This window comes from Gallus gallus, chromosome 8 (genome assembly GCF_016699485.2).
Source record: "Gallus gallus isolate bGalGal1 chromosome 8, bGalGal1.mat.broiler.GRCg7b, whole genome shotgun sequence".
NCBI lineage: Eukaryota > Metazoa > Chordata > Aves > Galliformes > Phasianidae > Gallus > Gallus gallus.
This window is the reverse complement of record NC_052539.1, coordinates 3,654,897-3,672,142: the sequence shown is the minus strand read 5'-3', so window position 1 is coordinate 3,672,142 and position 17,246 is coordinate 3,654,897. Positions and strand designations below refer to the sequence as shown.

The 17,246-nt window shown below is 41.5% G+C and overlaps 2 protein-coding genes across 20 annotated transcripts in view; one reads left to right on the top strand and one right to left on the bottom strand.

Annotated features, from left to right (window-relative positions):
* Positions 1 to 17,246, bottom strand: part of RGS4 (regulator of G-protein signaling 4) — a 126,113-nt gene that overhangs the window by 19,933 nt on the left and 88,934 nt on the right. The window lies entirely within an intron of this gene.
* RGS18 (regulator of G-protein signaling 18) lies at positions 6,032 to 14,302 on the top strand. Its single transcript, NM_001257327.2, has 5 exons — positions 6,032 to 6,354; positions 7,027 to 7,128; positions 9,387 to 9,448; positions 11,095 to 11,261; positions 13,385 to 14,302. Exons 1-5 carry the CDS (start codon positions 6,236 to 6,238, stop codon positions 13,640 to 13,642), a joined length of 708 nt encoding a protein of 235 aa, NP_001244256.1. The 5' UTR covers positions 6,032 to 6,235; the 3' UTR covers positions 13,643 to 14,302.

Sequence of the window (17,246 nt, the reverse complement as noted above, 5' to 3'; positions counted from 1 at the left end):
GGTTTTATTGATGGGGCTGTCAGTGGGAGAGGGCGATCAGGAGAGCTGTGCGTTATCAGAAGCAAAACGTGCAGGCTGGGCAGGCGTTAGGGAAGAGTGCTCTGTCAGTTCTCAGCAGGGACAGAAGGTTTCTGTAGTACTGATCGTTTTTTTCCCGAGCTCTGAGCATGGCAATAACATCAGGCAACACGGGAATACTGCATGGCAAGGAAATACCAAGTGATGGAGCCTTGAGAGAGCCATCATCACATAGGACAGAGCCATCACATAGGGCAGAGCCATTGCATAGGGCAGAGCCATCCAGGCTGCCATGTTGGGCCCGCAGCACGCTAGGAGAGCCCAGCAGAGCTGTGGTGGTCTTTCCAATCAGCCCACGCAGGGCTGTTGAGGTCCTTTTTCTGAAGGAGAAAGGACATGGCAGAGTTGTTCCAACAGAGGGAGCACGGGGACAGCTGTGGCTCTTCCTGCCCCTTCCCCAGGGGCATCGTGGGCACTGAGACCCTACGGCTGTTCTCACCTTTCTTTTGGGCGTAATCTGGTCATCAGGAGGCAAAGCTGTCGAACTTGAAAAAGCAAGCCTTACTTAGCCTCAGTGGCAGCGTATGGAGTTAGGAGGCGAAAGGCACACGTGGATGCAGTAAAGCAGTCTGCAGGTCTTGGCTATGAATTATAAAAATAGCGTGTGGCCGCTGTGAACCAGAATGGAAATTATTTCATAAACGCCACAAAGACGAGCTCTAGACTTAACAATTCCCATCCTCGGGCAATCGGGGCCAATTTGCAACAGATACGGTATTTCTATTAGATTTGGTGGCTCCAGAAATGGCAGAATTATTAGCTACGCTTATCAAATGGACGGGGTAAACTGACAAATGACCACCTGTTTTTCCTCAACAAAGGGACTGGAATAGCTCGCTTCCTGCTGCGCATACTGAAAGTATCACACTGCCTCCATTTTGAGGAAGCATCCTTTGCAATCTTTGCAAAACTTACTTTTGCAATTACAGTTCTTCTAAATGCGGCGGGGAAACTCAGACAAGAGAAAGGCAGGGCCGTCAGGCGGGACCAGATGGGGATTGGGTTTAGAAATCGATGTTGAAATAACAGGATGGCATCATCAGCGTTCAGAAAAGTTATGATAATAACAAAGCACACCCTGACGTGGGCTAAAAGCCAGGCAGCGCCCGGGTGGTAAGGTAATTTGCCATGCACACAACAGCAAGGGTGGAAATGGGGAATCCAAGAAGTACATACAGCTGCTAGAGTACAAGGTGAAGAGTGGTTGCTCGTATCTACAACGTACCATCAGCAATGCACTATACTAGCTTTTAAACCCTGACACCAGCAGCTAAATCAGGACATCAGAACAGTGCACCTTTAGGAAGAAGAAACCATTTGTACTGCAAAAATCTTAGCTGTGCTTTAAATAAGCAAAAGTCTGCGTGTCTGTATCCGTGTGGACTGATACTGAGAGAGGGAGCACACAGTGCAGCTCTGCAACCGTCAAGGGTGGCTTTGCAATTAGACATCCTTCTCATTCCATCCTGAATACCTAAGGTATGACTTTCAGGACCCATTTTGACTGCCCTCCCAGCCCTGCAGCAGCCTTCTTCCCTGCAGAGCTGTTGTTTAAATACGAAATGCTCCTCACAGTCTCCTTAGTTCTGTGTTATGGACAACGCCTGGCCCAGTAGTTCCACCTGTGCTGCAGGTGTCTTGGAGATATCCCCAAATCATAGGAGTGGGAAAGCAGTGAGATTTAGATTGGATATAAGGAAGGTTTTTCCAGTAAGGGCAGTGAGGCAGTGGCACAGGTTGCCTATAGAGGTAGCAGTGCCCCATCCCTGCGGACAGCCAAGGTCAGGCTGGATGGGCTCTGAGCACTGATGGAGCTGCGGGTGTCCCTGCTCAGTGCAGGGAGTGGGACCAAATGGCCTTCCAGCTCCAGCCGTTCTACAACTCTATGCTAACCTCTAACACCTGAGGGCTCTGCTTGAGCCACACAGTAGTTTACTGACAGTGGACTCAAGTGTGAGAAAAGGGATTACGCTCCCTTGTCTGCTGTAGGGAATTTGATCTCCTGACTTACAGCCTGCGGACCAGGGCTCGCTGCTTTCTAGCAGGAGGTTACTAAGCCATAGTTTCTCCATTCTGTTTTCCCACACCTTTCACAGAAGGAGCAGAAAACGCTCAGCCCAGTATGTGCCATCGCTTGCACCGTTAGCACGGGCCAATAAAAAACAAGAAGGTCATCACACGGACAACCCATATGGGTTTCTGTAAGAAAGACCTAATTCCCGTCAGATACTTTGGGCAGCATTTACAGTACATTCCCGCCTTCAACATTTCCTGTGGATATACACCGGGAAGAAAAAACACATTTTAAGATGTGTAAGAGCATCCAAGGTGAGCGCTTCCGGAAGCTGGGCATTAAAACACGACCGTCTGATGAGTGCTGATGTCACTGCAATACACTTGTGGAAAGCCAGCTGTAAACACGGAGCGGTTCAGCTGGGAAACCAGCTTCCTGCAGATTAATTGTGACAGTGATGTATGCACTATGTAAATAGAGCTAATCAGAGATGCAGGCCGTGGAGCCACGGGGCAGGCAGGAAATGAATGCTGCTGAGAACTTTGCAGACTCACTTTCTTATTTTGGCCTTTCAAAAGATGAAATAATAGGTTTAGCCCGGCGCGGATGAGAACATTTTTCATAGCAGAAGTCGTGCTGAAACAACAGAGGTTCCCAAGCCTGCCCCGAGTTTGATATTTCATCGCAGATGCCTTATGAAATTCTCTGGGCACTCCTGTCTGATGGAGCACACGTGCAAAGCATTCTGTTTGTGTTTTCGGTGATGCATATCTACTGCAATGCAATTGTGTTTCCTTCCTTTTAAGCGGCAGCAGCAAAAGGTTTTGTAATGTGAGCTATGCGTAGATGTAATGGTTCTCTTCCACTGCCTCGGAAGTACCTCACGTGCCAAATTCCTCCACCATGATGAATCTTTTAAGCTCCCCAGTGAAGACGTTCACAGAGCAGTAGCAGACTGCAAACTCCTCCACTTGGAGCGTACAACGAAGTTCTTTCCCTCTGGCACTGGTTCAAAATAACAATGCATTGGATCATGGTATTATTAAATCGTAGTTCCAATTACGGTTTCCAATAGCAGGTAGGCAATAGATACTGATGAGTGATAAACGTTGAGGTGTTTCAGAGGAGTCACAGAGTTATTTTTGATGTGTTAATTCATCCAAAAGATGTAGTTTTCATTTTCCATTCTTTAAATACCCCAGCAATAAGGAGAAACATGGAAGCACGTTTTCACAGCCCATGTTTCTCAGTGAAGATTTGTACCGTGCTTACCCTTTAGAGGACAGTGAGGACACTGCTGCTTTCTTTTCTTGGCTTAGAGATGGGTATCGCTTCCCTTCAGCAGAAAATAAACATAACTCCACAGAAGGCATACAGCTGGTGGAAAGGGATTGAGTAAGAATGATGGCAGAGCTTGGTTTTGGAGAAGCCTGGGCAACGCTGGAACACAAGCATGGATGCGAAGGTGGCCAGGTTTGCACATACCGGGCCAGCAATAAAACATGTTTGAAGAAAGATGCGTTGGAGTGGCTTAGAAAGAAGCACTTCTGGTTGTCTTTGAGTTCCCAGCACTGAGCTGAGCTCAGTTAGGAGCTCTCGGTTCCACCTAACTCAAGCACGACTTAATGGCCAGCTGAGCTGGATCCCTACCAAGCCCTTACAGCAGACTGTGCAGAGACATTTCAGCTGAGGAATAGGCCCAAAGAGATCCGTGCTTTCCATCTTGCACTCTGTGATCTATTCAATTTTGCCGTCTGTGTCAAGTAAAGGTACTCCTGAAAATACACGTTCTATTCAATTATCTGCGAAAGGTTTGCAAATACATTTCAGAGGCCAGATAAATGGTTGCTAATTAAGACATCAGTCCTCATCCTGAATTTCTTCACAGCTTTCTAAGGCTGGAGTCATGTCATAATAACATAATATTCCAGGTCTGTTTTTGCTGGCTGAAAATAACGTGCTCGCTTTTCTAGCTCGTCATCTTGCAGTATATAAACCAGCCCAGAAGCATTTACGGGGTCATTAATACCGTTGCTATAACAACTGCAGCCTGCAGTGCAAAACAGAAATGCTTATTAGCACCAGCACCATCGCTGACAAAACACAGGCTGACTTTTAATGTCATTTGGCTACTTCAGGGACGGGGTTTAATATTAGCTTTCTTTTAATGGAGAAATTAAAATTAAAAAAAAAAAAAAAGAGAGAGACAGAGAGAAAGATTGATTGCAGTGATTCTGTATTTTCTTTCAGGAGATGCACACCACAGTGCTGCCTTTGGACTGATACCACTGTCACACAGCCATATTTCAAGAAGCATCGTTTGCTTTGGAGTCATGTAGGAGTGGACTGGACAAGGCCTTCGGGCATGCACTGACACTGATCAGCACTTAGCATCCCAGAGCTGTAAAAGCTGGGAGAAAAAAGATTTCACGTGAGCACCTCCGTTAAGGAAAAGTGAAATAAAATAATGCATTCTCTGTTTATTTTTTACTGATTGGCAAAAGGCAGAACGTGTTACTAAAGATAGCTGTGGTTAAAGAGTTCTCAATAGGCAGGATATGATACATAAGCCTGCTCTGAAACTGAAAATGCAGTTTAAAACCATAACCCTTCTTCTCAAAGGTGCTCAGGCTACAGAAAGCAGTGTTGCACTGAATATTTTCCATTCAGCCTGATTTTAAAATGTGTGTCACAGAGGTAATGCAGAGTGCTTTTTCTCTGTTCCTTTTTAAAACACCAAGATCAGTACATACATATCTAGAGTAATATTTCAGGAATTTGGAGTTGCAGCAGCAGATTTTTCTAAATCCTTTGGACTCTGAGTGCTTCCCCTCCTCCTCCTCAGCCCTGCAGCCACAAGGAAGGTATGGTAGGACCTTCCCACATGGTAGGACCTGAACTTAGCAGCGTGTCAGTGAGTGCACAGAACTGGCCGACGTTATGGGAAGGGGATGAGGTCATGCCTTCTCCTCAAGGCCAGGTATCTTATCTGGGTTATCAGAATGAGCCACCGGTGCTAAGAAGAGGAAGACTCAATGAACTCCGGTACCACTTAGCTAAATAGCAAGGAGACTTTCTCTGGGACCATCACGCCAGTTGCTCTTTCCCAACCTCTTATTCAACTAACAGTGGTTTCTTTGGTGGATTTATTATTCCTGTGGCATTTCCAACACAAATTGCACTAGAGTGAGAAATCTAACCAAGAACAAGCGTGTGCATTAAGAGCTAATTTGTGACAATTAGCCTAAGAAATTAGCACACTGAGGTCATGCAAACTGAAGTAAGAAATGTTTGGTTGTTCAGTGTCAAAATGAGAATAAATCACTTTTTTTGTGTATGTAGGTATGTGTGTGTGCTGAAAGTGTTTTTACCCAGGCTGGGAGATTGTGAGTGAAAATAAAGCCACAGATACAAAAGATAAACGAGAAGCTGTAAGTGGACAAGCTTGAAATTAGAAGTAGGCGTTCACCACTTCTGAAAAACGGTGCAAAAATCAAAATCTCTGCTTACAGAAATATTCCATCACCCACAGCTTCATCAGGCTCCTGCAGGGCAGCCTCAGCAATGCTGAGCTTCCAGTTAGCATGCTGCAGGTAGGGCTAACTTTGTGTTCAGCATACGGCACCGGAGGTTGCAGAAGGCAATTTAAGGTCAGCTGGAAGTTCTTCTAGGAGCTTAAGGGTAACGTTACCCATCCTGTACTACAAAGTGATTCTCATTAAGGCTCATTTTAGAGGAGCCATACACACTTCTCACACATTTCTGGGAGGAGGCGGAGGCATCATCCTAATTATTCTAGAAGGTGGAGTTCCACCAGCACAGAACCATGGAGCTCTGCATAGGGCTGCGTTCGTCCCTATGAGCAGCGGCCATTTTGCAAAGTTGTAATCTCACTTCCTGAAATGACGACTGTAAAAGCAGAACTCTACTCTAAGTCCTGTGTGCGTGCAGCTGCAGTGACAGCCAAGGTGGTGAACCTCCTCCTTCCCACTACCTGCTCTGCAAACCGTTCTGCAGCCAATTGGGGGAACCCAGCCCGAGACAGCATTGAGCACGCCTTGCTGAGAGCACTGCTTATACAGATGAAACCGCTGTGAGGAAGCTAAAGAAGAGCTCTGTGAAACTGGGAAGCTTTTTTAGAAGATGGAGAACCCGCTTCTTTTGTTCCCTCAGCTGAACATCTCTGCTTCGAAGGATAAATCCTATTACAAAGTCATGAAACCAACAGTTAAAGAGGAGCCAAATAAAGCAAGCAAGCCCGGGTAAGTTTTAAGGTCATGCTGACACTTTGAGTGTTGTTTACGCAGAGGATTCTTCCAACATAGCTCGTGGGTGTGAATTTAGGGTGCAGATCTTGCTAGTTTTGACCAGCGTATGTGAAAACTGCTGAGCCGCAAGCCTGGGAATTGTAGGCATGAAATATTCATTCAACAAGGAAACTGTTTTTAAGCACAAGAAACAAATAAATAATAAACTAAGTGAACGAGAAGGGGAGGTTTCACAAAGTTCTGAAAAATGCTTTTTAAAGCCTGGAAAATATTCTTTGTAAAGACTTCAAGTGTGAGGAAGCACTGCTTCCTTTTTTCTTTGCAGAACGTTAAAAGTAGAAGATGCTGAGCCAAGTGTTTCATGCGTTCATGAGCTGTGTTCATGTTCCTAGTAGGAGACTTCACCCTTCTCCTTCAAAATTAGTGGAAAACGTATTGAAAACAAAAAGATTTTCAGTTTGCTAGTGCTTCATATGCAATTCATGTTAATGTCTGAAGAAGGAATTCGTTAACGTGAATAATATAAATAGGAGAAGCAATAGGAATGTTAGTGTAGGTGAACCTCTGTGGATCTGTGGTGCAGAGGTAGAGTTGTTAGCCAAAGAGAATGCCTGGAAAAAACCTTTGAACAAAGTTGACTTAAAAGCTACTTGAACTCTGTTGTAGAGCAAAGCAGAAGAGAAACAGACTGAGCCTTCTCCTGCAGAAATCTGAATTACACGAAGCTGAACATCTCGGTAAACCGACTAACTTGACAAAAGCACCAAGGTAGGCGTTATAAAAGGCAGAGACGATGGGGATTCCTTCTAGGAAGTGTCGGTGTGACCCAGGACATTTCCTGCATGTGTGTGTGTGTGCATTCAGACCTGGCAGAGAGTAATACTTTCAAAATCTGTTTCATCTAAAGTTGGCTGTCTAACTCAAGCATGCAGATAGTATAGAATTATCTGGCATGGAACAGGGGAACTCACCAGTAGTGTTTTCACACCACTACGTGCAGATTGTTGCCCACACGTGCATAAAAATGTTTACTCATGCCAACAGCATTTTTCTTAGTTCACTGGCTATCCCAAGCAAGAATTTACTCAGAAATGGAGGTGAAAAATTACTGTTTAGAAGGAAATCATACGGCTCCCGGGATAACAGATTTTAAGCTGTTCTGCTTAATTTAGTGGCTCTGCAGTTCACTTAAAAGATCTTGAAGCTATGAACAAAGGTAAAGGAGTGTTGCCAACAACCTTTTTCAGTTCCTCAGTTCCAGACACATAAAACTGGGCTAAGACTGTACCTACAATGAGAAAGCACAGCCTCCACGCCACCTGTAGGCAGGTGATACCTTTTCAATGCTCATTTTTATTTGGGTGGCTGATTACTGCCGGGTATTTCATACCCAGGTTCTGGTTTCTCTTTGTTAAGGCAGCGCTCCCTGGTGTGTCAATGTCTTGGGGATCTGTGAAGCTACTTTCTTTCTGAAAGAAAATGAAGAAATCACACTAGGAGTTCCCAGCAAAGAACCCCTCCAGCATTCTGTGCACTGTTGGGCTGTGTATGTGCTCTGAAGCTGTCAGGGCTTATCTTTCACCATTACCAGTTTCATTTCTGTGGCTGTAGTAACCCACTGTTCCCAGATGTACAAGCACACACAGTTCAGAGAACTGCACTCCTTGTACTTCCCATAATTAAAAGGCTCCGTGAGGGAGCAAGGCCTTCCTTTCCCTGACTCCAGGATTCCCCTGCTTTATTGGCCTACGTTCATTTTTCACATCTCGGTTCTCCATTATTTGTACGCCTTGAGAACTGTTTGTCTCTCCCTAGCTAAGAATTTCATTCCTATAAGCAATGACTTCATAGGAGACACATGACACCTGTAAAAGTATAAAATAAAAACCCTCCTTTTACTTTTTATACAAAACCAAGAGCACTGCTGGCTTAAATTCCCTCTCATAGTCATTGGAATTTCCCTTCGTCTGAAATTCATGTGACTACAGATTTTGCCAAGGGAGCCCAAGCTACGTAAATCAGGCAGCAGAAAAAATGTGAGCCTGGGGCAGGAAAGAGGCATCATTTCCAAAAGTGTTCAATGCAGAACAAGTTCTTCTGGTTCTCAGCTCCACTATCAACTAACCCCGGACAAGCTGCTTTAATGGAGACATTGCCACTCTCGGAGTACAAAGCTGTCACCAAATGAAAATGGTGCTAAAAGTAAATATTCGTTCTTCACCTTCAGACTTAGAGCTAAGGCGTAGTCCTGGCATGATAAAGTTAATGCCAGCCTTATGCCAATTCCTGTATTGTCCCGGTGTGTGTGTGTTGTGCAGGGACAACCTACACAGCACAGAAAGAAAGAGGCTCCTGAAAATTTTATTTGGAAGAATAAAATCATTGTTTTTTTCCTACCTGTATAGTTCTCTAAGACAGAATATTGGAAATAATTGAGAAATACACGTAACTTGGCCCAGATGATGAAGAATATGTAGAGTTTTATAAACCGAGTGCAGCATCTCGGAATAACGTGACATCTGAAACATGTTTCTGGTGAACAAACCGGGCTGTATGTGCTAATACCCTAGAAAACTATCACCTAAACCATACCACTACAGCTCCGGCTTCAGCCTATTCAACTTCCCGTACTTCATTACAAATAGGCTGTGGTAATGCAGCCTCAGAACCACAGCTCTGCAAGAGTATTTTCTATGATTAACTGGGTGACCGACCTGCTTCCCTTGTGAGTTTTGCCATACTGCATCACCTCTGTTTCCTCAAAGATTCCTCACAGAAGAACAACATAAACATTAAAAGAAAAATCTTTTAATCAGAAGGTAAAAAAAAAAAAAAAGGCAACTCTTCAGGAAAGGGTCAGAAAACATCATACTCTATGCTTCTGAAGTCTGTGATAGAGCTCCTACACTTCTTACCACTTTGTGAAATGGTCCAGAGCAATAATAGTAATGGATAGCATATCAAAATAGCTTGACGAATACATAGTATGCACAGTTCCACAAAACCATATTTTGTTTCTTACGCAGTGTGTCTCCTGAGGAAGCAATGAAGTGGGGTGAATCTTTTGACAAACTGCTTTCCCAGAAAGGTTAGTACTCTTTTCTTCTCTTCCCGAAGACTATGTTGGTGGAAAATTGATGGAAAATTACAAAACACAGTTGTGCACTTAAATAGATCTGTCAGTTACCTAAATTAGGTACGTTGGGTCATTTATAGCAGCATGCGTTTCTGCTCTGCTCATGTGCTTAGGCTACAGCGTGCTGTCAACTACTGAAAGTAGTTGAAAATAACTTCTGAGCTTGGTATTTTATTGGACAAAGTGATGGGAAGCGAAGAGTTCCTGCAATAACCAGTAAAAGGCAGCCAAAGGTAATTAAATTGTTCTGTAATGAATAAAATGCTTTTCTGCTGTATGAATTCTAATCAGACTCTTGGAAAAATCCATTATAATAGTGGCATGCTCATCAATTATGTAGAACATTATTCACTCGCATTAGCAGAAGGCTATCTTATCTTTTCTAGGCTACATTTTTTTCAGTATTGTCAAAAAGCAGAGCTGTGTTCTGATGAGCTAACTGCTCTATTACCATAAAGATCCCAAATGGCACTCTTAAAAAACGGTTGGAAATCTGCTGGCAATCTCATCCATCATTTGGCCTCTGCCCAGTATCGTGTTGTTCCTGTCCAGTCTTATTATACAGCTTGTATAGTAAAGGCTATTTTTTTTTGTGTGTTATCATTATTATTGGTATTATTAGTTCTTCTTTCATGAGGTGACAGTCTCTTTGTTCCTAAATATTTTATAGTGATTATTTTTCTATTAGGGATAACTAGCCATGCGTGGCTTAAAATAAGCTTATAGTAGGGCAGGACTTGAAAGAAAATGCCTCTCAATTCTAATCCAAGATAAAAATAGCAAATTTTCTATTCAAGATAAAAATAGCAAAAAAACCTCTGAGTTTGCATGGAAATCATTCTGTATCTTTGTACATCGTCTGCAAGTTTCATTCTGAACTTAGTCAGACAACCTACTGGCATCGGGACTTTGCCTGAAGACCAGAACTTGAGTGAACTGATCATTATGGAAACACTGCTCTTAGTGGAGTGCATTGGTTTTCATATTAAAAAGTTTAGCCAGGTCATCCTTTAAATGTTGATTTAAATGTTGACTGTGACACTGGAGCTAGATCATTTTATTCTTCTGTTAATTCTGGGAAAATAAAAGACATTTAAGCGGACTACAGAAGATCTAAAAAGTTTGGAGATATCAGGTCACTAGCTTAGGAGCATCATTTCTGGTCCATATCCTTAGTACTCCCTTTCAGACGGATAAATCCATCCAGAACCACAATCTCAGTGGTTTTAAACTCTTGAGAATCGAGAGTCTGTCTACTTGTGAGCAGGGATTCTCATTGCATTTGGGCTAACCTAATTCAATCTGATATTTAGCAAATTCCATCACTTCCAGATACATACAGATGTTTTGATTGCTTCCATTTATAACATTCTTAAGGTCTTGGTAATCAGTAATGAAAATTCTGTCATGAGAGTTATAGCATGCAGTTATTTTAAAGCCTTTATGCAATTTAAAATAATGATCTACGATGCAATGTAATTTGAAGGGAGCCCAACCAGTTCTGTGACTCTGCTTAGACTGCCTGAAGATATCAGCAGTTGCCTGATAAGGATATATATATATATGTATTTAACACAATTCAATATCGCTGTCTGTAGATGGATTGGATGCCTTCACAAGATTTCTGAAAACGGAGTTCAGTGAGGAGAACATTGAGTTCTGGATAGCTTGTGAGGATTACAAGAAAAGCAAAACTACAAATGAACTTTTCCCAAAAGCTAAGACCATTTATGAGATGTTCATACGGAAAGATGCTCCAAAAGAGGTACAGTAAAAACGTTCTTCAGTGTACACAGTGTTTTCCACCACTGCATCTGATGAAATCTGCTTTGAAGAAGCGTGTGTCCAGAAACAGTAACAACCATTAATTGTGTTGTCACTGACTTAAGGAGACTGTATCTAACATGTCAAAGCTTTGGAAGGAAGCCTGGAAGTAACTGCTTAGTTTATTCATCTCCAGCCCGCTTACAAAACCCACTCTGTATTGCTCTTCTAAGCACAGAGCTCTGAGTTTGAATATTAGATCACGGGAATCAAAGATTCCTGTTGGTCTGTAAATCCAGGATATATGCATATATACATATATAAGCAAACACAGTTAATTTAGTGAAAAATAGCAACGATAAATGTTCCTGCTGCCATTAAACATATCAGCTAGCATTTGTGAAGAAGTGTTATCTGTCTGTATTTAATGCTGCTTCCACAACAACAGAATAATTCTCCCATTCTCTTAAAATCTTAAATATTTGTCAAACGATTACACAGCTCAGACTCAGAAGCTTTTGTTTTAAATGAGCCAAAAGACTGAAGGAGGCTAGAAGAATTTACTAAATTAAACATATCCCTTAAATGATAGTGATAATGTTTTCAGCAAAGATTTTTCATGATTAATGTGCCCCATCCTCAAAGCTCTGGCTGAGCATTCTTGCTATGTTACTGACAGGACGCAGATGAAAACAAGTTGATATATCAATACTAATTAACGCTAAGGCCTTTTTTTTATTACTATAGTAGCGCAAAAAGTCTTAACATTTACAACTTCTTCATATTGCTGAAACGTGTTATGAAGGAATCATATTTTAAATGAGCAAAAAGAACTTTTTTTTTTTTTTTTTTTTTTGCCTGCTCTGGGAATGAGATGATGAACCCTTACCGAAATCAAGCTCAGCTTCCCCAGTAGGCATTTTGGACTTATATTTCCCTGTAGTTCTGTCAAGGTTGAGCAGATCAAATATGTCACTTCCCAATACTCCCTTTCCCTTGTATTCTCTTTAACTTGTCAGAATAGCACAGGTTAAACCCCAACTGCTACTTCCCTGTAACAAAGGTGGAAAAGCTGTGATTCTCATTTTAAGAGAAGGATTACAAAAAGGTGCAATCTCCACCCATAATTCCTGCAGTTTATATATAACATTCAGATCCACTTTTGATAGGACAGGAGCCTGGCTTTCTAGGTCCACTTTCAAAACTTACAGCCTTTTTTACTCCTTCTCCTGCAGCATCTCAGTGGGTGGACCTTACATAAAAAGAAAAACCCAAGATTTGGCCTAGTGGTTGGCAGCCATGCTTATGGCAGGGTGCTGGAACTGGATGATCTTTAAGATCCCTTCCAACCCAAGCCATTCTACGATTCTGTAATTATTTGAGCTGGAACTTATCAGTGCTAAGTGATCAATCTATGAGCAGTTATGGTAGGACATCGGGCCCTAATACTGCCATGTCTTGAGACTGTCAAACAAAAGGATGAGCAGGAGGAAACCTGGGGAGGGAACAGGGTATGGAAGCCATACTTTGACCAAGAGTAACACAATGATTTCTGTGTGAAATCTTCCCAGAAAGAATGCACCAGCATGTGGAATAAATGATCATTTTCATAGGCTTCCCACATATCCAAAGCCTCCAGAAACTCACTCAGATTATTTTAATATTTTAATTCTTAGAATTTTCTCACCCTCCTGCCATCAAAACCCTACACAGCATCTAGAAATTTTAAATATACACTAGTAAATTCTAATGAGACAAAGTTCTACATGCATCCTAAATGGGAAAGGAGGGAGTTCAGCCTTTGCCTGGGAATGCAAAACTTGGCAGCAGCAGCTATTTCAAGATTGCTGTGAGTGAGTTGCTTTTAATCAGATAATACCATATCAAACTGTATTGGTTTTATTTCACCTGGTATTTTATCAGTGACGCATTTGTGCAGGCTTTCTGGCAGCCATAACTGAAAAGGAACACGCTAATTCTACGGCATTAACATTGAGTTATACAAGGGATTCAAAGTCCTTTTTATCAGAAAACTCTTTCACCAACATACAATATCTTTACTATGGACAACAAAAGAATTGTGTTATTGCACATTAAACAAATACTCTTTCCCTCATTCTCCAGGTGAACTTGGACTTTAAAACCAAAGAAGTTACAAGTCAGAATATCGAACAGCCCGTCATTACCACCTTTGATGCAGCACAAAATACGGTCTACAGGCTGATGGAGCAAGACAGCTATCCACGCTTCCTAAGATCTGATCTTTATTTGAATTTGGTTAAGGGGAGAAATCCTGGTCGTCCCACTCTTAGGAGACGATCACGGTCCTTTACTGTCAATGATTTCCAGGGTGTGCGACCAGACTTTACCATCTGGCAATAGGGAACTCAGCCCTCATGAATTCAAGCTACTGCAAGGAAATTGTAAATGAGATATAAATTACAAAGCCTTAGGTGGTGTAAATAAGTGGCAAGCAAAGTTGAATGCACTCACAGCAGGTCATAGTTTTTTAGCCAGTGAGTAATCTCATTTACTGTAGACAACCAGGCAACTTATTGCTGAGACACGTCACGTGAAGCTTTTGTACAGTATTTTTTTAACCTCAAGCAGGAGCTGATATCATATTAGAAAGAAGAACCTGAGTTTCTGACATAAAAATGTTGTTTAAAACGCTATTTGATAACGTCCATCATGTATTCTGAGCCTGTATTCTAAGACAGTTCCATCACAGTTTCAATCTATATAGCTAACCTTTGCACATGATTTCATTTTTTGCAGTATTTCCTACACTAAGCACAGAATATTTGTGGTATTTTCTCATACTGCAAAACACATGGGAACATAAGTTAGGTGAAATGTAAAAATTATATGGATTTTAACTACAGCTACTGCATAATTAAAATTTAGCTACTGCATATTTCAAGAGGATAATAAAAGAATGCCTATTTAATTTTATAGGGATATGTTATATACTCTGTTCTTATTATGTACATCTTTTCTTTATATTTAAACTATGCTGTATAAACTAGCTTTGCAATCAAATATTTGTATTCTCTCTCTTTTTTTTTTTTCCCCAACCAAACGAGCAACAGGCAAGGGCCAAGAATGCCATTTTAACACAACACGTGTCATTAAACATCTGTTCATGTGGATGCATATGTCTGTCTAGAAGGAAGTGCCCTTTTCCCCCCATGCTAAGCTAGGTATGAAGCCAGTTAAACAACACAATCAACTGTTGCTCTCAGTATATAGTTCTGTGCTCTAAAGCTGACTATCCATTACTGCACATAAATGCTCCTTTGTGCGTTCCCCTCCATAAGTAGTGTCCTCTCAAATCATAGAATGGTCTGGGTTGAAAAGGACCACAATGATTATCTGGTTTCAACCCCCATGCTGTGTGCAGGGTCGCCAACCATCAGACCAGGCTGCCCAGAGCCACATCTAGCTCTCAAACACCATACTTGATAGTTCACTTGAGAGATAACAGTGGGTCTGTTACAACACAGGCATAAAACCTGTATGTTTGCAGCCAGATTCTCAACTGGTGATCACGCTACTTCATGCCTTCACAGAACCTTGATGTTTGCTCTTGCCGTGGATGAAATAAATATAAAAGAATACATGCATTTACTACTGTTCCAAAACCCAGACAAATGACAAATACAGTGCTTCGAGTTAGACATTCCCTTCTTAGCAAAAAGCCCTAGCAGTTAGTCAAAAGTGTCTGCAGGGATAAATATAAGTCAGCAGGCGCCTTTGTTTCCTTTCACAGAAGCATGGAAAATGTTGCTTATCGCCAGGGAGGCCTTCCTCGCAGCCATCGTTCTGTAGCACTGACAGTGCTAGTCCCTTGCATGAGTTTTGTCATTACGACAAACAAATAAGTTATTCCTGGTAGCTATTTATACATGTATGTTTTCCAGAGATAATTATGAACCACGATTTACAGCAGACTGGGACCATGGGAACTACTGTAAGAAGAAAGTTGTGATAAATTCTGAGAAAGGAAGACAGAGGGCACAAAGATAAACCAAAAGGACAGAATTAACTGCTTTCTAGAGGAGACTCCTTTCTGTGGCAGAAAAACAAGTGCTGGAAGATGAACTAAACAGGTTTAGTACAAGTCCGTGACACTTCTCCATGCTTCAGAGAGGCAGGATTGATCAGATTGAAGGCTAGCTCTGCAGGGATGTATTTATAGCATGGACAGTGCCAGAAATCATCGCTGGGCTTCTCTAGGTTTGGCAGAATCAATGTCACAGTTAAGTAAATCCTCTTGTTTAGCTGGCCTGATGTGAGTAATACATACGAAGTCTACCGGGTATATATTTTTACTGGGAACTACGTTATGTAGCAGTTTTTTGGACTGTGTGTTTTGCTCAGTATTCAATAAGAGCTCTCAAAATACCTCTTACCAACACTTTACCCTACATAAACGCTTCACCCTATTCCTTACATAGGTGAAGTCTCCAGATCCAGAGTATGAGGGAAATAACCTACATAATTCTGTAGCACAGATGTTTGTTGCCTGGTTATTTTCTTCTACCTAGCTCTGATTAGATGTATTGAATTAACTAAATTATTATCTGCTGCTCTTAGTTAGCTTGAGGGAGATCAAAATACACATCTTCACATCTTTTCTTTGGCTTCTGGGATTTGATATTGTGCAAATGACAACTTAATTAATATTTGTACTGACAAGAAACAAGAGGAATGAGTTCTAACATAATGAATCTCAAAGGAAAAGAAAGGTTTCCTTCTACCGTAACTGTAGGCAATTGATAATGTGGCTCTTAGAAGCCATGGCGTATGGAGGCAAGTCAGTGACTCACAAATGGCAGGTTATTTTTTCTCTCCTTTCTTTTTGTCCCCAGCTGCACAGCTGCCTTAATTAACTTTGAATACAGTTCCCTCTCCCTTCCAAATTATTTTCCATGCGTAACATTGAAAGGCTCCAAGTGAAAAAAAAAGCATAAAATCGTCTTCTGCTCTTCAGTGATTTATATGCTCATGCATGAACGCCTTGCTCAGATACCTGTGCTAGACCCCCCTCTGTGCTTTTGCATTACAGTCAAATGTCTCAATCAAATGACCGTTTAGCTCCTGTGTGGCTGTATGCCAAAGATATAAATATCACTTCTCTATACAACATCCAGCTTGCCTCCATTTTTTCTTTTCTCTCTGCTTTCCTAAACAGCATGTGTTGGCGTAAACATCTCATTTGTCAACTCACAAGAGGAGTTATTATGATTTAGACTTTATCTTTGATTTCATAATGAAACTTAGGTAAAATTAAGTAGCGTGAAAAACAACCCTGTGAAAGTCAATACCCAGTTTTCAAACAGAGCAGAAGGTTAAGCAGAAACCTAACATAACTACAGCTCCTAAACAGCTGTTCCATCACTGTGCTGCTTTCTTGTATTTTAGAAACTCAATTCTTGACAGTCAAGGACATTGGTGCTTTTGGACATCGTGCCTGCTTTTCGTATATATATTCTTGTGTTGGTGCGATTTATACCCATCTCCAAGTGCAAGGTTATGATACCGCCCTTTAAGTTTGCATCCTATAGGGTTCTTTTGCAAATAGGAACTTTTGTTAATCTGATGCTATATAAATAGCAGTTTGTTCATCCAGGACAAGATGTGGGACAAACAATCTGCTGGCTAGTACTAACTTAAACTCTTCAAGAATTGCTTCCAATTCTCCTTTACTCAACATTTGTGTTTGCATGGCACTTAGAAATCACCTATATAAGGAGCACAACATGATGTAAAACATTTTGACAGATTGTTCTGGAAATCAAATCTTTTACCTGAAGGGACATGCTGCTTGGGTGGAAAATAACTGCTAATTTCTTTATGCAAAATAGCTCCGTGGCATACTGGAGATACACAAAGTTATTCGCATGGAAAGAAAAAAAAAAAAGTATTTATAAGCTGTCCACACTGTATTATTGGAAGGTGGAAGATGGGCATTTACATAGTG